This window comes from Antechinus flavipes, chromosome 2 (assembly GCF_016432865.1).
Source record: "Antechinus flavipes isolate AdamAnt ecotype Samford, QLD, Australia chromosome 2, AdamAnt_v2, whole genome shotgun sequence".
Taxonomy (NCBI): domain Eukaryota; kingdom Metazoa; phylum Chordata; class Mammalia; order Dasyuromorphia; family Dasyuridae; genus Antechinus; species Antechinus flavipes.
The window spans coordinates 466783082-466807334 of NC_067399.1; the positions used below are offsets into that span (position 1 = coordinate 466783082).

General features: G+C 35.1%; 1 protein-coding gene across 1 annotated transcript in view; it reads right to left on the bottom strand.

Annotated features, from left to right (window-relative positions):
* Positions 1-24253, bottom strand: part of PSMB7 (proteasome 20S subunit beta 7) — an 85185-nt gene that overhangs the window by 20204 nt on the left and 40728 nt on the right. Inside the window, exon 6 of the mRNA XM_051979621.1 lies at positions 23093-23151. Coding sequence (XP_051835581.1) covers positions 23093-23151 — 59 coding nt within the window. The remainder of the gene's footprint in view (positions 1-23092; positions 23152-24253) is intronic.

A 24253-nucleotide genomic window follows, 5' to 3' on the forward strand; every position in this document is an offset into this window, starting at 1 on the left:
TAGAATACCATGTAGCAAGAATATGGTCTACATAATGTTTTAGGCCAGGAAGAAAAAAGGAATCCAAACACAATTTAAAACTATTGGCCCAATACACATAGGGATGATTAACTAACTGGAAGATTGTTTGAGAAGCCAAGAACCCTTCCTCATTCTTACGGGTTAACAAGTTAAAGCTTAACTCTTAGATGACCTGTTAAATGAAAAGTACAATATTCATTATGATGCTAATTTACCCACACAATATAAGCACACAAAGATCACACAATTACTTAAGTCTGAATGTTATTTTATACTTATTTTCTACACAATTATGTAAACACACACCTACTCCTTTGCTAGGGTCCTTAATGATATTTCACTGCATATTAGATTCTAGGGTTTTGGTAGTTTGTCCTACTCACAAGATCTGGGCTTACTATCACTCCCCCTTTCTAATACTGTATCTCACACAAGTGTAATAAACCATGTTAATATTTCATACCACTGTGAAATGTGCTGGAGTATCAATTCAACATCTGCTGTCTTTAGGGTCCTGGAGTCCCGCAGAGACACTTTCAATTTGTAATTGAGTTCTATACTGAATTAATCAGCAGTTTATCTTTTTTACTAAAATAACGTCTTCCCCACTAACCTGGATTTACATTAACAATTTATGCCAAATTACCTGCCAAGACAAAACTTATATGATTCTAAGCTACCGTCCAATAATGTTCCTTCTTATATTTCATTCCCAGTACTCCTCTAAGCCTCAGACATAGAAAAATGCAACTACATTGTTGTACACCACAAACTCCAAGTCAGATAACAGTCTTAAATCTGCAGTTTAGTTAATGATTCTGGGGGTTAACTTCATGGTTCCTCTTTTAACTTCCTCTATAGTATTGATAGCTATCATTTATTAAGTAAGCTGTGATGAAATTTTGTAAAATAGATTTGCAGTGACAGAATTAACTTTTTGCTTCTCTATTTCTCTTAAAGCTTTTGCCCTTGAAATGTTTAACCTCTGTATTAATTCATCTTTTTCAAACCATTAAGTGTTCCAGATAGTGACAAGAACAATAGGAAATAGGTAAAGGAAGGAATCTTATTTGCTCTAAATTATGCACTTTTTTAGACCAAATCAGCAATGGCAATTAAACCAGTTATAAGACAAAGGATGATTAGTTAAGAAAGAAGCCCCCCTCCCCCCCCTTTTGAACACATGGCCAAAAATAAGTAAGGATAAAAAGAGAAGTGGTCAAATTGGGGGGGGGTCGTTACATCAAATTTCTGATAAAAATTTGGTATCAAAACTATATAAACAATTAATAGATATGCATAACACTAAAAGTCATGCCCAACAGATAAGTGGTCAGAGGATGTGAACAAACTGTTCTCAAAGAAAGGACTGCAAGCTATTAACCATTCAAAAGAATATTCGATATTATTAAGAATAAGATCAAATCAAATCAAATCTTGAGATTTCAATACAACTTTTAATTCAGAGATTATAGGCTAGGCTTATGAATGAAAGAGATGAATGAGATGAACAAAGTCCCACACACTAAAATATTTGTAACAGCACTTTTTATGATAAAGAATTAGAAACAACACAGATTTCCATTGATTAGAGAATGGTTTTTAAAAACAAAACAAAATTGCAATTCATAATTGTAACATTATTATGGTGCTAGAAGAAGTGACAAAGGGTAAATACAGAGAAACAGGGTCAATTCTACGAATTGATGCAGAATGAAGTTAAATAGAGCCAAGAGAACAATATATTCAATAACTACAATATAAGCAGAAAGAACCATCACAGAAAAAAAATTCAGAACACTGAAAAATTATAACTATGGCTTGAAAAATGGGATGTAACAAGACACTTCTACACCTTTGCAGAGATGAGGTCCACAAGTGTTAAACTTAACACACACATGTTTTCAGACTTTTTCAAATCAGTTTTGCTGATTTCCCCACTCCCTCATTTTTTTTTTCTTTCTTTCTTTCTTTCTTTCTTTTTTTTTTTTTAATATTATTTGTTATATAAGAAGGCTTTCTTGAGTGAGGGAGATCAGGAATCTCGGGAGAAATTATGGTGATGTTTAAAAAAAAGACATTAAACATATTTTTAAAAGGAATATAATATATAACTATATATATATTATAAAATATATAATACATATGTAATATATAATATAAATATATAACATTAGAGATGGAAGGAAATTGGAAATGAGCTACCACAACATTTTACAGGTGAAATAACTGAAGCCCAGAGAGGTTAACTAGCTTGACCAAGGTGTCATAGTAGTGGCAAATTTAATACATTATCTCTGACTCCCAATCCAATGCTTTTTCTACTATATTTATGGTCATGTTTCCCAATGTGAAATTTCACCTAAGATCCTCATCCTCCTAACTCCAATTCTTGAATATGTTGATTAAATATTCTCTAATCATACAGAAATTACTTTTTTGGGGGAGATAGCTATTAGAGAAAAGCCATGAAATATTCACCTATATGGTGTATTTCCCCCATGTTCTACTGTTATTAGAAACATACGAATTGGAACTATTTGTATTAGTTTGTATTAGAAACATACAAACTGCTCCAGAGAAATGCATCAAAAATAATTATTTGTCTTATATTTACCTAATGAATAAGAAAATGACTTTTTGGTATGTTTTACAAATAATTACATAATTAATTTCCACTGTAACCTGAAAAATATTTCAATATTATGTTCCATGATTATAATGCTATAATAAACAAACAGTAGACACCTGAATAAGTTGGTTGAATATAAGGAAACAAAATTCTATTATATAACGGAGTATGGAAACAAATTTTGAAGGAAAAATTTCTTAAAAAGAAAGAAAACCAAGTTTCCCAAAGGTAATAACTATACAAGTTAGCTATTTGTGGGCACTGAATTGTGATCTTATAAATTTAAGATCTTTAGAAAATTAAGAACTTCAAAGGTTATACAGGATATCTCCACAGATGATTAGATCAAAACTTCTTAAATCGGGTAACAATCTCGTGGAGGTTTCATGACTATTCAGTCAAAACATAAAAAATATATTTGAAAATTTCTTGGACAAAAAGGGATCACTAGTGGAAAAAGTTTAAGAAACCCTGGATTAAATGACCTCTAATTCCTTCTAGCAAAAACATCCCAAGTTTCAAGGTCTAAAATTCTATGACTTTTTTCAGATTTTAATATTTTTATTTAAGGTTCCTTCCAGTTCTAATGTTTTTAGCTTTTAATACTCATGTTCTCAGGTTCCTTTCAGTTGTGACATTCTATAGTTCTAATTTTAATTTCCAGAATTCCCAAGGTCCTGCCCTTCCACAGAGTCCACAATCAACCCTTTCTACTCGCTGGTAATTTTATCAAAAAGTAACTTTCCATCTAACCTATTTTACTTCCTGACACTGAAAAGCAGAGAAAAACATTTCTCAACACCCACTTATTAGGAAAATTCAACTTCTGACTCAACAGAAGAGATTATCTCAACAGCAGTTGTATTTAAGAAACTCTATTTTAGAACTCTTCTTCCCAGAAACGTCTGAGATACCATACTACCTTTCTTATCTTCAGGTGAACATCAAAACAAGCGATGTGGATATTTATACTATGGGATATGAAAATGTAGACAGGAGAGCTAAAAGGGAAAAACAACTCAGTAAGCCCTTCCCTTTTTCTGCATTCTCAATTTTAGAACACCAAAAAGTTCAAACTAAAAAAGTACTAATTTTGACTTTTAAACCATGAAGACTTGTGACACAAAACATTAGGATGAAAAAATTAACTATCAACCACCTCATCAACAATCTAATCTAATGGATTTCCAAGTCTCCTACTGAACTTTACAAATCTAAAACTAACTAATCAATGTTTGGTAAAAAAATAATTCTATATTGCATCCCAAGAATATCTTAAGTTTGTGACAATTCAAAAGCTATTTTTTTCATAGTAAGCAAAATTAAATAATCTGAGTTTTCAAGTTGAAAGAAACTACTGAAAAGAGGACAGAGCTCATAGAGGTCTTAGAATACTAAACTTAAGAGCTGGAGAGGCCTTAGAATAGTGGGTATTAAAATTACAAAAGATCTTTTAAATAGTCATATTCAAGTGCCTAATTTTACACGTCAAGGAAAAAAACTTACTATAAATGAAAACATCTGGTTCACTGAAAGTCTCTAATTGGCATTCAAGAGAAAATACTTTTTTAACATGATACTAACAAGCTACTGATATTTATTATATTTTAAAAGGTACTTTGCATTTTCACATGGGCTTCACAATCTTGTGTTGTATAATTCCCATTTTAGAGATGATGATATTTGGGGGGAAAAGTTAAGTGACTTTCCCATGGTCACAGAGTTAAGTAAATGTTACTGGTGGGATTTGAATCCTGCCTTTCCCAATACCAGGGCCAGAACTTTTCCCATTAAACTGCCCAGACCAATAATTCAAGTTTCAAGTCAAAATACATACCCCAAACAACCTTAGGAAATATCTCTTCTGAAAAATGACTACCCAAAACCTCATTATTGTCTGTATTTCTTATACCAACAAGATTTGACATTAAATAAAGGTAGTAGGAAATAGAAGATCTTTGAGGTCCCCTCTGATTTGAAGATTCTACAGGAACACCAAGAAGTGCCAATATCCGTTTCCCCTAAATAGCTCCAGTGCTGCTTTAGGCCTGCTACTGAAACACTGAACCTATGTAAGAATCCCTATCATCAGAAGGCAGATCTCACTAAAGAGCTGTCAAAATAGCTAGTGACACCTGTCAAAATTAGCTAATCAAAGAATTCATTCTAAAAATAGTCAAATACAGATAAAAAAGATGGGCAAGAAAACAAATGAATATGGCTACATTAGTCCTCTGCACTCATCTACAGAAAGATTCTTGGCTCTCTGTAGACATATGCAATACCTAAACAGATGAAATTGCACAAACATAACCTTAAAATATAAAAACTTGGAAAACAGTCTAAAGATCACCTCATTAAGCTGGCACCTATTAAAGTGTTATTGAACAACAAAACATCAACAGACAGACGACAGAAATGCAGAATATGAAAACAGTTGTTTACTTCAGGTACTGAAGGTCAGCCTTTTCTTTTTAATTTTACATTTGCTTAAGCTCTGTGTTTGAAGCCAACGTGGGTTCAAGTTCCTCGGGAAGGCGCTTCGGCTTAACACTGATAGTCTTCCTTGATTTTCATTGTCTGCTGTCTGAGTTTAGCCAGCAAGCCTCCCAGCAAGTGGTCACCTTCCTACGGAGTCATTAAACCGCTGAATGTCAGCTGGTGGGATTAGCCAGCAGCTTCCACACCTGAGCCCCTATGGCAGGGACAGAGACATTTGGATCAAGATCACTAATGAATACAGAATTCATATGCAGCCTGTCATTGCTGTGGAGCTCCCAGGCACACAGAGACAGTGGAAATACGACAGAGAACAGAACAATTGTTGACAAAGATTAAAAAGTTTTGGCAGTTGGAGGGGAAAAACCCCACAAACACTACTCTTCTCATCATTCAAATAACGTTTGTTTTTTTTTTCTTTATTTTTATTCAGGCTCTTAAAAGATATGTGTGTAGTACTTAGTGCCTGAAACAGAAAAATAACTTCAATATTCAAAGATTTCTCAGGAATTTAATTTCATGATAGATTTTGGGGAAACATGCCTTCTTAATGTCTCACATTATTATAAAAGAAAAATCATTCCTATGTAATGTTTTATAAAAGCTATAGAAGAGAAGAATTCAGAGAACATATTGGAGGGGGAAATAGTTAAAAGCGACAAAATATCTACAATCTAAACAAAATTCTTTCTTGTTAACAAAATAATATGTACCAGTCATGAATTGTGGCGAAGTGGAAAGCACACCGGACTTGAGTCTCAGAGGCTCTGCCCTCAAGTCCTTGGGCCAATATTTAACGTGTGATCCTCACTGGGACTCAGTTTCCTGTTCTTCAAAGAACAGTGGGGGGAAGAGAACCATGAGAAAGAAAGGGGAAGATAATACTTTATTTTTATTAAAATAATCTTTTCCTATTTTACAGGGTTGTTGGGAGGAGATTGCTTCCCAAAGCTTAAAAGAAAGTACTGTATAAAAGTGAATTGATATTGTTACTGTCCGAGTGAAAAATAATAAGAGGAAAAGCCTGCAGCATACCAGGTAGGATCCTCTAAAGAGAATTTATGATAAAACATGGAAAAAAGCCACACGGGAAAAGAAGGTGGGAGGGAGATGTCATTGGAGAGGCAGGTTAAAGCGCTCTACTTAGAATCTGGATGTCCTAAGTATGAATCTTGTGTTCAACTTACTAGCTAAGTGATAAGGGGTGAGTTATATAATTATTGATTTAGCACTAGAAAGAACCTTCAGTGTCATCTGTTCCAATTTTACAGAGGAAAGAGAAAACTCTGGTCCAGAAGTTAATTTGCTCAAGGTCACACAGGTGATAGAATCTGTATTGCCAAATTCAGAAGTGTCTTTTTACTCTTATCAATCCCTTTGAAGCTCAGATTCCTCATCTGTAAACTAGGAATACCTACAGTAATGACCTTATAGGGTTGTAAGGATTAAATATGATAATATATACAAAGAGTTTTGTAAACTTAAATTTACAATAATAAAATACAATAATAAATAAGCTTGATATCTTTATTATTATGTATTATCAATGGAAAAAGTACCATCACACACACACACACACAAAAATCAAAAGTCACTCAAAGCATAAGAGTTAATAAGAAATTATAAGAAAAGGGAAATTTTCTTAACTCTTTTTTTTTTTTTTTAAAATCCTATATTCTTCTCAACCCTCCTCAAGCACCGGCCTGGACTAGCTCCTTCTGTATGTGAAGGGAGGCACTTTAAAAACTCAGTTTTCTGGCAAGAACACATAAATGGGAAGTGGCTTGGTCAATCTCTACCACTGAGAAGAAAGTACTTGCCAACTTTTTTTTGGTGAAATATAAGAGGAGTTGTGTTTTTTTACATTTCATCTTCAAAAAAAAAAAAAAAATGCACTTACCCTTGGCTTGTATGTGAATTATTTTCACTTCCTGCTTATTTTTTCCCATGTAACTTAACTGGAAGCCTCCCTCAAACTAGATTAGAGAGATTAACTATGTCCTAAGCACAATGTCCCATGTAAATGAACACTGGTGAATGCTTTGTGATGACACTTACATTTTCTTACAAGTGCAAAAACATGCCTTCCTTGATGAGTGGTCAATTCAACAGCAGTCTCTGTGTGTACTATAAAGGGATACTACTTCAGAATTTCTTGCAAGGATGGTTATATAAGCATATTTGAAGCTGAAAAGGGCCTAAAAAATCAACTAGAGCCCAAGTTGAGACAACTAGATAGTACAACAGACAGAGTACCAGGCCTAGAGTAAAAAAAAACCCACATTAAAACCCATCCTCAGATATTTATTGGCTGTGTAACTCTGGACAAGTCACATAACGCTTTGTCTCAATTTCTTTACCTATAAAATGATTTGGCAAAGGAAAATGGGAAACCACTCCATTCTCTTTGCCAAGAGATTATTATTAAAATAACAATCCACAGTATTCTTATGATTCAAGGCCCTAACATTGGCCTTTTCCATCTGCACTCTTCTCCCATTTCTATTCTACAACTGGCTATATGACAAATTAATTCCATTCCACCACAGCTAGATATTTGGCACTACCTTTTTGAGGCAACTACAGGACTGAAACTACGAACATCTTTAGCAATCTATAAGGCCTTTTTTCTCAAGAGGCCAGGTCTTGCCTTATGATGAAATATGACTCCATAAATCAGACAGCTGAAGCAGCACTTGTGTACGTCACCATCCATCTTTTGTGGTTTCTCTCTGAAGGGTGTAGGCTAAGAGCTCATCTCTCCCGCAATGCAACCAGGGAAAGGACCATCCCGGCTGGCATTGACAAAGCATGTGCTACTTTAAACTGAAGACACACTAAGACTGGGGGGCTGGGGGAAGAGGGGGAACAGGAGACAGGGAAAGAGTAGAACATCCTGCTGGTGTTAGCATGCCTCAGGCAGTGGTAGAAGCTTCAGCAACTCATCTTCAAAAGGCAGAGAGCCAGGGCTCTAGAAACCTGCAGAAATTGGCTAAGCCTGCAGTCTTCATTTCTTTAAGTCGAGCATCTTCAAAGTCTAGAATTCTAACTGTAGGGCACAGCAGCTGCCGGTGCAGATTTGATTCTCTCTGCTTTTGGCAGCTCTCAACTTGAAATTCTAGCAAAAGAATTTTTCAAGTTGCTATTATTGCCTGTCATGGATTTATAAATATTGTGCACTCTCTGCTGTGGCATGGCTCTCGTGGGACGCCAGCGCATGCCAAAAGCATAACAGAATGAGAAACAGTTCCTCTTCTTCAAATAAATGCTAATTTTTTCTTAACTGTGCTCACACGATGTGTTTGGTGATCAACTTCAATAGTACAGAATATATATCAGAGAGGAAAAAAAAGCTGATTGTCTTTTCCGGCATCATTCAGCTGCTACTTTCATTAAGCTTGTTTAATTAGATTCCAGATGCTAATTTGCAAGTCGATACCAGAGGGTGCAGGACAGTTTGCCTTTGAATCCTCTCTCTGTGATGTGGTGGTCTTGTAGCACACCACTACCCTTCAGTAGCCTGAGCAAGATTTTCTGACAATTAGTGCAAGGGGGAACAGTATTGATCTTGACAGACTAAATATTAATCTTCTACCCATTTGAATGAATTATAATCTTCAAGAGTTTATTTCTCACATACCAAATGAAAATGTTCTTACCATACAAAGAAATTCACTTTCAGTAAAATTAGCTACATTTTAAATGATTCTTATTAGTATTTCTAATATGACCACCATCGATATTTCAATTAAACCATTTTATGGATCTGCATTTCCAAACAAGTTTCAGAACACAGAATGATAGAAAATAGAACATCAGAACCATGAAGAACAAAGAACACTAGAGTTAATCAGGGACCATAGAAAGTTGGCACCAGAATGTTAGAGCTAGAAAAAAAATCTTGGAGAACAACTAGCTCTCTACCATCTAGGGAAATTGGGATCTAAGTTTCACAAGCGATTATAACTAAGAATAGGAACATAATCATTAGACTTAGTATAACTGTGTTTTTACTCTATCAGACTTTGAGTTCCTTACCTTTACCACTCCTCTTTTTAACAGGTACCAAGATATACCAGGGTAGAAACCTTAGACCAACTAGTCCAACTTCCTCATTTGACAAATGAATTATGTTGTTTTCTACTTCCACATAAAATAGTCAAAGTTGGGTGAGTGATTTACACTAGAAAGTGGTTTACAAATACCAAGATAAGTACCCTTAACATTATTTCTTGAACTAGTTAATGCATAGGGCTACAAAGAAAAATTTTTTGTGAATGGTTTCATGAAATCCATGTTTACTACCAAAAAAGCTAATACTCAGGGTGGTGTCAGTTATGTACACTTTGTAAACAATAAAGCACTAGATGAATAGAATTACTGTCAAAATTATAGATAGCAAACATAATTCATCACATATTGAGATGTGCATGCTTTATTCATTCATTTAGAAAGCATTTCTAAAGTAATATGCATGATCCTGAATTAGCCATCAGGAGTTAGCCATTAGGAGTTACACATACTTAAATGATATTCATAGTCACTGCCCTTATGGCTCTTTGATAAACATGAACATAAATAAATATCACACAAAGTAAACTATGTGAAATGAGTATGAGTGGTCCAAATGAGATGCTCCAAGAGAAGCTGGGTGGTATAGCAGAAAGAGTACTGGGCATATAAAGGGGCTCTGGATGGCAAATCAGCCCCAATAATCTGGAAAGAATATGACCATATGACCATTAATCTCCCTGAACTTCACTTCCTTTATCTGTAAAATGAAATTAATATTTAGTTACTTATGGGTAGAATTTCAGTAAGCTTAGCTAAAAAGGGTCTTTATTCCCCAAGAGAATGCCATATATGAATCATTTGAACCCAGAAAGTCAAGTAGGACCAAGAGATAAAGAAGATCAAATATTACATTCCAAGAGACAAAGAAGATCAAATATTACATTGAATTTGGAGCCCCAAGTTTCACAACTAATTATTAGCATTAACTGGAACAAGAACCTCAATTTCCTGATTTGTGGTGTGATCTTATTTCTAGAGAATGCTGGACTTGGAGTCAAGAAGACACTGAGTTCAAATTTAACTTCAGAAACTTTCTATATATGTAGCCCCAGGCAAGTCACTTAACATCTGTCTTGCTGGAAAATGAGGATGATAATAAGGAAGATGATAACCTTCCTCCCAGGCTCCTTTGAGAATATAATTAGATAATATTTATAAAATGTTTTTGCAAACCATAGAGCATTTTTAACTGGCAAAATGCTATTAGTATTATTATTTCCACTTTAATAGATTTTTCCCTACCATTTTTTTAACCAGTACCAAGATACTTTAAGAATCAGAAAAATATAAGGACTAACAAATATACGCATAACAAGGACACAACCAATAAAAAGAACAATCCATATATATCAGATGCTAATTGCAGAACTCTTTGTTGTAGCAAAGAATTGGAAATAAAAAAGATGTCCACTTATTTGGGAATGTGACATGAATATAATGGAGTATTATTGTGCATGATGAATGACAGACATGATGAATATAGAGAAATATGAAAAGATTTATATAAACTGATGAAGTGTGAAGTAAGCAGTCAGGAAAACAATATACAATAAAACATTGTATTTTACACATTACATTATATATTATACATAATAATATACGACAAATACAATAACTATAAAACACCTAAACTACTAAAAATAAATGATTGCTGCAATACTACAAAGGAGAAGCATGATCCCAAAGAAGAAATATGGGACAACTTCCTTCACTCTGAAGCAGAAGTAGAGGGTCATACAGGTGTGATACAATACATATACTATGAGATTTTTCCAATGCACTGATCAGTTTCACTTCTCCCTCTTCCCCACTATCTTCTTCTCTTTTCTTGTTTGTTTTTTTAAATAAAAAATTTTTTGTTATAGAATGGCGAGAAAGACTTAGGAGAAAATTTAAGTCATGCAAAAACAGAAGATATCTTTACAAGTTTATTTTAAGCAGGGCACAGTAGCCCAGGCCTTTACTAGCTCTGAGAGTCTGAGACAGTGGATCACTTGAGCTCAGAGTTTCTGAGTTTCAATAGATTAAGTCAATCCAGTGTCCAAATGCAGCATCTATATAATGAGACCTCCAAGAGCAAGAAGTTACTAGATTGTCTAAGGAAGGGCAAACCAGCACAGGTTGGAAATGGAGCAGGTCAAAGGGCAATAGGATCAGGTCTGGAGGTGGCAGCTGCTGGAAAAAAGAGGAAGCATGGTCTTCTTGCCACCAACTTTTTTTTTTTTTTTTTTTAGCAGAATCTAAGGGCTGAAAGAGACCTTAGTTTAAAAGAAGAAAAAAAAAAAATCCTACCTGCTCTTCCACCAGTCTCTAATTCAGTTTCTTCCTCTGTAAATTGAAGGGGAGCATGGAACTAGATAAAGTCTTGTTCTAAATCCTATGATCATCAAGGATAAAGGCCCTCAAGTCCAACCTCTTTGTTTTAGAAATGAGAAAAGTGAAATTCAAAGATGAACAATTTTATACATACTAAAGACTGATAATTTCAATCCAAGCTCTCTGACCCCAGATCTACCACCAGATCTGAGAAACTTATTATCTAATTATGGGAGAAAGAGAGAATAGGATCAGAAAGACACAATTTTTGTAAACAGAAAGTACTACATATTTTAAAAATATTATCCTCATCATCATTTTTTGATCATGCAATTTTGCTCTGCAAAGTCCTCCGTATACCATCTTTACAATAATGTATGCACAGAGCAGAGATGTAGCCTTGACTCAATCCTCTTTATAAAAAGATAAATAATTGTCTTTCTATTTAAGGAACCTTAGGCTTTACTTACACATTCTGAATATTTAACTTATGAAATGTTATTAGACAGCATCTATAGTAAATCTATAGTAAAATGTAATTTGTAGTAAAAATAGCATGCTTGGAATTGTTCTTCATCATCAGAATTTTAAAACTTCTAACTATATTTCATACTTATTGGCCCAAAAAAAAAAAATCCCTCCAAAATTTTTCTAAGCACTATTATGTCTATTGTTGATAGTATTAATTGCCTATTGTTTACTTTAAACTGCCTTAATTAGAAAAGGCATTCTACATACACCTTAACAATTGATTTTTTTGCTGGTCTGTCACTTACTGTAACTTGTAAAAGGGCTTACTTAACTAAATAAAAACGTTCACTTAAAACCACAAATTTAAATAATCAATCCTTTACAGGAATTTAGTAAATGAGCAAACACAATGAACAAGTACAAAAATTTTCAGAGCCAGTAGAGATCTGGAAAACTATCTAATATATATTACCTTCATTTTTTACAGAGAAGCAGGGAGGGGAAGCAATAAACTCAAGGTTACCCTGTGGATTAGTGGCACATGTGGGATTACAATTCAAGTCTTTTTACAATAGTTCTGAAATAGAAAGTATACACTGTATATCCAATTACAAAATAATGGGGGGGGTGCGTGCACACGCATACACACCTAACAGTTTGTAGGTACAGAATAATACTTTCTACATATAATCTCATTTTATCCTTCCACCAGTCCTGTGATGTAGATAAGTCATTATTATCCCCATTTTACAGATGAGAAAATAAAAGCCAAAAAAGGACAATAAAGTTAAATAGTAACTGCTAGTAATCATATAGTATGATTTCAAGTCCAGTGCTCTTAAAACTCCAAAGGTCTATAATTTCATTGATAAGGGTATTCCCTTTAACTTTGCAGATGATAACTTATTCATGCCTGTTTATCCTGTGCAATTCTCATTTATGTCCTCCCACAAATCAAAGGGGAAAATGGGAGGATTGCCTACCAAATATCTTGCATGTTGTCCTTGTATTGTCTTGACATTGCACGGATTTGAAAGGAGAACCCAGGTTATTCACCAATAATCTCTTCATCTAACCATGTAACTGGCCTATCTTTTCTTTTTACCCTGACATTTTTCTGATGACAACCTTTAGCTCTTCATTTTTATTCTACTTTTCGGGAACAGATTCACAAAAGAAAGACTCATAGACTTACATGAACTGATGCTGAGTGAAATGAGCAGAACCAGGAGATCTATATATACCTCAACAACGATACTGTTTGAGGATGTATTCTGATGGAAGTGGACCTCTTTGATAAAGAGAGCCTTAATTGATCAAAGATGGACAGAAGCAGCTACACCCAGAGAAAGAACACTGGGAAACAAATGTGAACTATTTGCATTTATGTTTTTCTTCCCGGGTTATTTATACCTTCTGAATTCAATTCTCCCTGTGCAACAAGAAAACTGTTCGGTTCTGCACACATATATTGTATCTAGGATATACTGCAACCCATTCAACATGTAAAGGACTCTTGCCATCTGGGGGAAGGGGTGGAGAGAGGAAGGGGAAAAATCAGAACAGAAGTGAATGCAAGGGATAATGCTGTAAAAAATTACCCTGGCATGTGTTCTATCAATAAAAAATTATTAAAAAATTAAAAAAAAAAAAAAAGAAAGACTCATAATATCTGGCCTTTACATAGTGTTATAAATTTTACAAAGCCCTTTATGTAAGTAATACAATAATGGTAGCTTCTATAGCAAATTTCTACAATTCACCAAGTACTTTCTTCTACCTGTGAAGAAAAAATTAGACAAAATATTACAGAAAAGATAAGGCTCAGGGAGTTTAAGTGAAGTATCTAGGCTCAAAAAGTAGTAGAACCAGGAATCAAATTCAAATATTTGGACTTCCAAAATCAAAAGATCCACTGTACCACATGGCCATTACAGAATATCTATAAGAAATCTTTACTGAAAAGAATCTCAGTACTAGTATTGCAAGTTGATGAGTAATTACTCATCTTTGATTTTCAAACTCAGAAATGTTTCACAATGTCATTGATGAAACAATGGAATGGGATCAAGTGACCTAGATTCAAGACCCAGGTTGTAGAGTCTGCTTATCAATGACTTATTGTCTAATCTTGGACAAGTCACTTTTCTTCTCTGCTGATATGGTATCTTCTCCCTTTAATATTCTATATTATGACATTTGTGTTCCAAAGTCTTTTCCATTTGTTAATACTATATTCTATACTCTTAGCTTCTTCCAGTTCTATCCAATTACAGCTAAGGCAGTCTATATTCTAAATATTTTTCAGTTCTCACATTTCAAAGTTTTATGGTCAAAAGTTACTCACAAATGTGACAGTTTATGATTTCATGCTCACTTTTCAAACTTTGTTTTTTGTGACTTAGCATTTTTCATTTTTTCCTATGTTCATGAATCATCCTATTTAAGAATACCAGAGAAGAATGACATGAAAATATAATCTCACATTGAGAAAATATAACCACACAATAATCTCATTTATAGAGGATACTGGGATCTATTTACTGTTCCTAATTAGAGCAGGACACCATTACTTTTAATACAAAATCACTAACTACAACTCTCCTAGCCACATTTTGTTAACAGAAGAAAAAAATTTGAGCATAGTGACCAAATTTTATTTGTAATGCCAATTCACTAAAGGGACACAGTTTCCAACCAAAGTGACCAACCAAAGGGGTAGCTATTTGGATGACATCACATAAGAACTACACATTTAATGGGTACTTGAACTAGATACAAAAAGCAGTCTAAGGTGAAAAACTTCAATGTCACTTATTCATTCCAAGGGAGAATTACCAGTAGAAGAAAATTTCCATTCTGTAGAAACATTTAAAAACAAAAGATAAAATAAAATAATTCTCATTTCTACAATGCCTTAAGAATTATCCTTTTTCATTACTATCCCAAAGGGTTTAAAGAGTTAATGATTCCTATCTAACGTATATAGGACTGCTTGCCATCTAGGGGAGGGGGTGGAGGAAGGGAGGGGAAAAATTGTAACAGAAGCAAGTGCAAGGGATAATGTTGTAAAAAAAAATTACCTTGGCATGGATTCTGTCAATATAAAGTTATTATAAAATAAGATAAAATACTTAAAAAAAAAAAAAGAGTTAATGATTCCCTCGTGACAGAAAAAGATGATGAGTTTTCAGAGAAACTTGTCCAGTCACAAGTGGCTCTTGATACACACTAGTGTTCTTCCCATCATCACACATTGTCTTTCCAGGTAAGACAAAGTTACCTTTATGGATACCATCATAATTTAGTAGACTATAGCATATGACACACAATCAGGAAACTATAATAATAAGTGCATTAAAGTATAAAGTGTCATGATATCTGAAGGATATGCATAAGTGTGTGTGTCCATGCCCATGGGTATGTGGACTGCCCAGAGTTGAGGAAAGGCACCCTGGGTAGTCTAATAGTAGGGATTCCAATGAAGTCATGTGCTCCAAGTCTAACGTTCTTTTCACAAAATCTCTTCTCTATACACAAACTTACATTTATATTCAGAGTGAGACTTAGTTAATTTAGAATAATCTACCTAGTTAAGAGTTTGGATCTTGTCTAGATCTTCAGGAAGCAACAAAATGGACGTGATTGTAGTTTTAGATGAACTACAACTATACTGAATAATAAACATGACCAGTAGAAAAACCGTATAGCCAACAAGGCACCCAAGGTCCCAGAAGAAAGGCATTTGGCAGCTTTCAAAACAGTAGTCCAAAGCTAAGTTGCTCATTTTTCTTTAAATCCAAGTGGTTTCATACAAAGAGATACTAATGAAACAACTTGGGCTCGTAATTTCTCATCATAATAAAAGCTTTCCTACTTATAGAACTTTAAATTCAGTCATTTTGACTTATTAGTTTCATGATCATGGGCAAGTCATTTAATTTCACTGAACCTCAATTTTCTATCTAACGTACATACAGAATAAGACATTTCCAATTTATTTCCTCTTTCCATCCCCAGGGTTACCTTTGTTATAGAACTTAATCTCATAGAAGTAGTCAATCTCAGGTAACAATCTAGGTATTCACATATTAAAAAATGTTTCATTCAACCATAAATAGTATATGCATCTTCATAAAACTACTAGACCTTGAGGAAAGGGTTATATGATGACATATTTGCTGTATTCACAAAGAGGAACATGACAACAGGGCATAGTGTTATCAAGACTGCAGTACTGCTCAATGGAATTGTGAACACACTGCGCCTTTCATTTCCTACTGGGCACAATGTATCTCCTGAGGAAAGGCTGCCACAGACTAGCCTAAGCAATTTCCATCTGCCCAAAAGGACATCCTACTTTACAGGAAGTCTGCTTCCTGCTATGGCTCATTGCTAGCCTCCTCAGGTGAAAAGAAGAGCTACAGAAATTCAGAACAAGTACCTTGTGTCTTCCATCTCCTGCTCGGCATAGCATGTCCCCTCAAGGAAGGGTCATGGGACTGGGCCAGGTATTTTCCATCTACCACAAAGCCATCCGTGCCAGTATTAGGCAACCTTTACTGTCAGTCCAATCTCCTAATTGGGATATGGAGACCCACAGGTGCAAAGAGGAGCAATCTACCCTCTGACTTCAGGTCTTCAATTTCCTGTCCTTTGAGGAATGAAGGACACTGGGGAATGGAACTGCTTTCTCCTCCTATGCAAATTCAACTTCATCTCCTCCTGCCTAATCTCTAATTTTTGGAAGTAAAAACAAAAAAGCCATGAAGCAGGACCATGCTTCCCCTTCATATGACACTTGCCTCCAGCCTGTTCTCCAACCTCCACTGGGAAGAGGAATGGCTCCCCCTTCATTCACTGAACATTCTCACACTTGGTTATATCAGGTGCCAAATCCCAATCATATCATAGTTATATGCCAGGGATTCTGAACTCTTGTAGATCACCATCAAACACATCCCCCAACTCCTAATTCCCCATTCTTATCCCCCTCAAACTTTCCATCTCAAATTTTCAACCACCAGGCCTTGTATAATGCCCTTTGGAAGGCTTACTCTTAGGCAATAAATCTCTCTTCAACTTAAACCTTTTCTTCTTTTATCTATTAGTTCTTACTAAAATCTGCTCCCTTTCTCCTTCTCTGCTCACCCCTTCTCCTCATCTTCACTCCTGCCCCAAGATACATATCCTCTGCCCACCCTTTTCCTATACCCACATCTTTACTCATTCTTCTTGGCTCACTGGTTGAGGCAGAGGAATTGGAATATTCCTTGCTCTTTTATATCACTTCCAGGTTCTCCTCCTTCTTCCATCACTGAAATTCATGTTATTCATAGTCACCACCTAAACAAAATCATGACTGCCCTTGTCTACAGACACCCATAGCATTTCCCTTTTCTCCATGAGTTTAGGACATAGCTTACAATTTCTTTCCTCCCCAATTTATAGCCCTTAGATTAGGAAACTCCAATATACACACTTATTCTCCCTCAAACACCTCAACCACCAAGCTCTTCCACGGTTAACTTCTTCTGAGCTACTCCTCTACTCTACCTCAGCCACACCCAATGATAATCATATCACTGATGTTGCCATCAGCCACAAATGTAACACCATCTCTATGTTCAAGAATTCTTAGTTCCCATATCTAACCATAATCTGTGGATGTTTTTTACCCCATACAAACTCTTACTCTTCATTCATATTGTAATCTTCAAACTCTTGATCCCTCTATTCTCTGCTGGGTCATCATCTCTCCTGTAATAATCACTTTCCCCATTCCCCAATTTGACTCCTTGGTAAACCAATTCAATTCTCCACTGGCCTCCTCTCTTGAATCCCTAGCTCCATGCTCCAATTTTAAATTACTCTCATTATTTGTTGCCTTCACATATGTTAGTGAACAAAGATGAAGAAAGTTAAGCAACCATTCTTTCTGGGTTCACTTCAAATTTATGTTCCACAATTTCAACTGGAATGTTAACTGATTCTAAGCAATCCAACAATATCTCCTTTATTAACTCAATATCCCACCCTCCTCAATGAGACTCCCAAATGTCTTCATCTCTCCTCAAACCTGTCACGCTTCCCTTTCCTCGCATTTTCTATCTTGCCCCATATTTTATAGAAAACACTGAGGTCAAACCAAAGAGCTCTCACTTTTACCTCTTCTTAATCTTCTATCAGATGCCTTCAATTACTATCTTCTCCTTCATTCCTGCCTCATATGATGAGATGGTCATATTCCTTACCAAGACTAATGACCCTCCTGTTTGATCAAGTGTTCACATTCCATCTCATCTCCTTTAACAGATTGCTCCCCCCATTCGTCCGTTACCCCCACTCTCATTTATTTTCAATTTCTCTCTGACTGGTTCATTCCCTATTGCCTACAAACATGTCCACATCTCTGCCATCCTGACAAAGCCTTCACTTATTATATCTGCTAACTATTGCACCCTATCTTTCTTTGGCCCCTTGCAGCTAAACTCCTTGAAAAGGCCCTCTAGAATAGGGCCTTCACATTCTTTCCTCCCACTCTCTTCTTAACTCCTTTTAATTTGGCTTCTGACCTTATCATTCCACTGAAACTGCTCTAAAGGTACTAAAAATCTCTTAAGTTGCCAAATAATGGCCTTTCTCTAGCCTTATTCTCCTTGATCCCTGACTTTACTTTTTACCTTCTCCTCCTAACATTCTGTTTTCTTTAGATTTGGGGGACACTGTTCTCACTTGGATCTCTTCCTACCTGTCTGACGGCTTCTTTGCTAGATATATATTCATTTCAGTCACTGCCTCTTATCTATAACTGTCCTTCAGGGTTCTGTCCTGGGCCCTCTTCTCTGTTCCTTCTTAATTACTTTACTTGCATTCTCATTAGCTACCACAGATTTAATTACTATCTCTACACTGGTGATGCTCAAATCTACCCATCCTAGTACAAACATTCTACCGACCTCCAATCGAGCATCTCCAACTGCTACTCAGACATTTCAAACTGAATGTTCAATCTTAAATTCAATATATACAAAATCAAAATCATCTTTTCCCCAACCCTTGTGCTCCTAGCTTCCCTATTAGTATAGATAATTAGTATAAAGTATATCTCATCTCCCAATTCCTCAAGCTTGCAAACTGAGAATCAGCTTCAATTCCTCATTAATATTTATCCCCCATTATTCAATCTGTGGCCAAGACCTATCCATTTCATTTTTGTTAACATCTTTCAAATATTCCCCCTCCTTTATCCTGATGCTACACACAATTACGTAAAGATCCTTATTATCCTCACTTAAGAACCAATATAATAGCCTGTTGATGGGTATGCCTGCCCTACCCCCATCTCAAATTTCTCACCATTCAGTGATTATTTTTCTAAACTACAGATCCAACCATCCCTACTCATCACCCCCAATAAACTCCAATAGTTCCCTATTATCTCCCAGATCAAATATAAAATACTCTACTTGGCATTCAAAGCCCTTCATATCATAGCTCTCTTCTACTTTTCCAATATTCTTATACCCCAATTCCCCAAGAGATACTCTCATCTAGTAATCTGAACCTCAAACAAGACACTCTGGCTTCCTTAAGTCCTAAATAGAATCCACCTTCTAAAGAAAAACTTTCCCAACCCCTCTTACTTCTAGGGCTTTCCTCTTTCTAAATTATTTCTGATCTATCATGTATATACCTTGCTTATCACATATTTGTTTGCATGTTGTCTCCTCTAGCCTGTAAGTTCTTAGAGGGCAGAGCTATCTTTTGTCCCTTTTTGTATCCCCCAGTACTTAGTACTGTATAGTACATAGTACCCACTAAATAAATGTTTAGTGATTGATTGTTGGAGTAGAACCAAAAGCTGGAAAGGGACTGAAGAGAAAGACAAAATGTAAGAGAAAAAGGATTTTAAAAATGCTCTAATCCAATGCATTTTACAACTGAGGAAATAAAAATCCTGACAGATTAAATTATTTGCTCAAGGTTCCATCTGACTTGAAATCCAAGAAGGAAAAAAACCTGAGAAAATTTGGTAGCAATGGACAATGTTGCCTACATGTCATTCATTTCTAGGTTCAATCCTAATGACATGGGAGGGAAACAAAAAGAATTGCTAATTCTTCACACCCCAAACTCTTAACCTTTTAGAGTTTATATCCTCTAGTTTTGGTGGAAATGGTTGGGTTTTTTGGTTGCTATTTTGTTTTTAAACAAAACATATCAAGATCACGGAATCTTAACTAGATTGTAATAAGCAGTTATCTACTAGTAGGCTAAAAATCAAATTGAATCAGTCAACTGAATATTGGGGAAGAACAGACAATAATTATCTTGAACACAAAACTCTGGACTAGCAACAACCTTATTTCCTCCCAGATTTGTACATGGTTTATAAAATGAGTATCCTACTCAAAAGACCAAGCAGAGATAAATAATACCCAACTAAAAAGATATCCTGTGATGTCATCATGAAAACTACTATGGAGAAGACTCTTGAAATGATGTTATATGGAAGATGGATTTGATTTACCAAAGAGCACAGAACTAGCATCAATGGATAAGTTTAACAGAACAGCATTTAACAATTAAAGTTCTTCAAAAATGGAACCAGCTGCCTCTAAAAGTAATTTTACATACACAAGTACAAAGCTACAAAATTCAGAAATAAGTCTTCAATGTATAAGAAAGAAAGAAGTTTTAAGTGGAGACTGTGTGACCACCTGTCATGGATATTTTAGGGATGATTTCTGATTAAGGTAGCAATTAGACCAGATGACCTAAGGTCCTTTCTAACTGTGACAGTCTATGCTCAATGCCCTAGATGCTTAGATCATAGGTATTAGAGATAGGAAAGAATTTAGAAGTCATTAATCTAACCTCCTTACTGTACAAAGGGAAAATGTACATGTATATCTGTACATTGTACATTGTGAAAATGAAGCCCCAAGAAGTTTAGTTACATGTAGTCATATGGTTAGTAGTTGTTACAGAATTTGAACCTAGGATTTCTTACATCAAACTCAATGCTCTAATTACGATACCATGGCTGCATCCTGCCAATTCTAATGTTCTGTATCCTTTCCAATAGTATCATGCTATGTTCAAAAGTCTCTTATACTTCTAAAATTTCTACAGTCTACACTTCTTTATTCTAAAGCCCCTCAAGTTTCTTGATTTTATATGCATTTTCTACCTCTAAAATCCTAAGAGTCAATGACAATTTTAATTTCCTGTTCTGGAAGTATGATTACGAGAACAATGAAAGAATGCAAAGAAAGTCTTGAAAATAGGAAAGGTATTGATCATTAAAAAAAGATTCTGTGGTATGTCATTCAGAAGATAATCCTTATTTCTCATCCTATCTGGAAAAAGAAATAAAAAATATCTATATAAATTAGGGTCCCTTTGAAACCAGTGTTCCAATCTGTTTGTGGAAAAGCCTGGTCCATTAATGAATACATCCTCTTCATATGCCACGATAAGGACCAAACCATTCAGACCTAAAAAGCTGTGAACCTTCCCTCCAGGATTTTGCGATACTCTAACATCATACATATACAGCTGTGCCATTTGCACCCCAATGTGAAAGAAGAAATCAGCCACCATTTTGAAGTTTACCACCTGACATGATGTTCCTTTAATATGGCTGGGAGAAAGACATCTGATTCATCCTGGTATTGGTAGAATATGCCAGAAGAATGGCCCTCAAGCCATGTAGTAATCATCTCATCTAGTCACCTTCATTATGAAATTTTCAAATTTCATTAAACTAAGAAGATCCTGCAAATACTTTGCAAAATTCAAAGTGATACTCCTTAAAGAAGTGGGAAGTCCACAGTTGTGGATTACACATATATTTTGAAATTTTTCTGATATAGGGATTGCTTTTAGGGTTTTTCCTCTTCTTTCTCTTTTTCTTAAAAAAAAAAGTATATATTATATGGCTTTGCACTCTTGAAACAAAAAGGAAGAGGAATACTGGGGGGAAATTTAAGTGATATCGAAAAAAAATCATTAAGAATTTATTTTTAAAAATATAAGTGCTAAATAAATATCAGGTACTATTCCTATTTCCAAAGAGCAGAACAGAAGAGTAGACTAGTCAATCATTAAACCATACAAATGTATACTCCAAACTCCAGTGAAAATGACATGCTAGTTTCCGATACTATAAAGGACGATGAGATTCAATAGCCCACAAGAGGTTGCAAACTACTAATTGTTGTAAGACAGAAATGAATAACAGTGAAATGTTGGGCAAATATAAAATTAACCATTCTAGTATTCTTTGCATATTAGCATGAGTGAGAATAAATTATTCCTAACAAATAATGACAATTCAAATTGACTTACATTTACTTTAACATTTAATACTATGATGCAGGAAACACAAGTATTATCATTCCATTTTACAGATGAGAAAAACCAGGATATGTAAAGCGAAGAGATGTGTCCATAATCAATTCTTTAATAATGGGCTTCAGATAAAATGGAATATAGTGGGGGAAAACCCAACACAAGTGGGTTTGGACCATGAAAATCTTGCTCTGAACTCTAGTTCTGCTGTTACCACTGGTAAGTCAGAGATCTGCTCTATATCTCAGTCCCTTCATTCATAAATCAGAAAAACTCCTGTCCTACTTACTTCACATTTATTTTGAATTCCCAATTAGAGAATGTGAATTAACATTTGCAGAATGACAAAAAAGTAGAGCTGAACTGCAGAACAGATCTCAGAGATCATCTCGTACAACTCCTTTTTATGAAAACAAGCAAGGTCCGCAAAAGTAAAGGGACTTGCACAAAGTTACAAAACTTCTAAGTGGCAGAGCCTAGATTCAAACTCAGGCCATCTGACTCTAAGGCTAATTCTTCCTGCTATACCATACTTCTTTTGGCATACATTTTTTAGGAATGTTATCAATTTTTAATATGAACATTAGACAGAGAGATGGGTACATAGGTAGCTATATAGAGCACACTGTTTTTGAAACAAATGAACTTAAGTTTTCTTTTAAAGAAAATCCACTATAAAATTTCTATAGAAGATGGTTGAAACACAACAGCTTTACATACCTCCATGTCTGGTTTAAATTTATCTTCAAATACAGCCATTGCTGCCAAAGACCCAGAACCTACAAGAAATAAGATTCAGTTTATTAGAGTTGACAGAGATCTTAAGACATTGTCCAGTCTAACCCCCTGTTAGAAAGAAAAACTAAAACAAGGAAAGGAAATATACTTTTCAACTAGTACTCAAAAAGATTTAATTTTTTTTGCCTAAAAAATGTCCAATTTCCCAAGTCTGTGCTGTTGAAAAAGGGCAAAATACTACAAAGTCACATTCAAATGTGAAAAAATGCTCAATCCTAATTAGACCATATATACCCAGCATGTTCTTCTTCAAATAATATTCACACTTACAAAACTCAAAAAAGCCTGGTTTTAAGCCCTGCTTTAATTACTAGCATGAGTGAGAATATATTATTCATAACAAAATAATAACAACTCACATTTGCTTAGCATTTTAATATTTACTTTAACATTTGACACTATGATATGGGCAATATAAGTATTATTATTACATTTTACAGATAAAAAAAATACTGATAAGTAAGGCTAAGTGACAGGTGTCCATAATCAATGTAAATAAGAGCTAAGACTCAAATCCAGATCTTCCAAGTCTATGCCCAGTGCTCTTTCAACTATTCTACACTGCTGAAGCATGAAAATGAGGTTAGAGAGAATGTGTAAAAGAAAAATACAAAAAAGAGAGAATGCCACATCACTTTATATATTCTGCTCCACTTTGATTCCTATGGCCCACATTTCTGCTTTGGCAGGTTGTTGGGTATATTGCTAAATACCATGCTAGAAGACTAGATTGTTTTAATGAGCTGTCCTGGTAACAGCCACCTTGACACACAGGGAGGACACTAGCACACCAGCAATGACACATTGGGAAGAAAGTAATGTCCTGGCAACAGTAATGGGACCTCAAGCTGCTGCCACCACACTCTTTCACTACTCCTACAGAGCATGGCTTTGGGACGATTATTTTCAGTGTGTGCTCTGACAAGTAACAACTGAGTGGCCCCAAAATGACAGACAAGGAAACAAAAATATATTATCTCAACAGTGATTGGTTCAAAGGTTATTACTGTACTGATGTAACTAACTGGCTACCAAATTCATTTCAAATAAAGTACTACAAAGGTCCCAGTGTTATAAATAAGT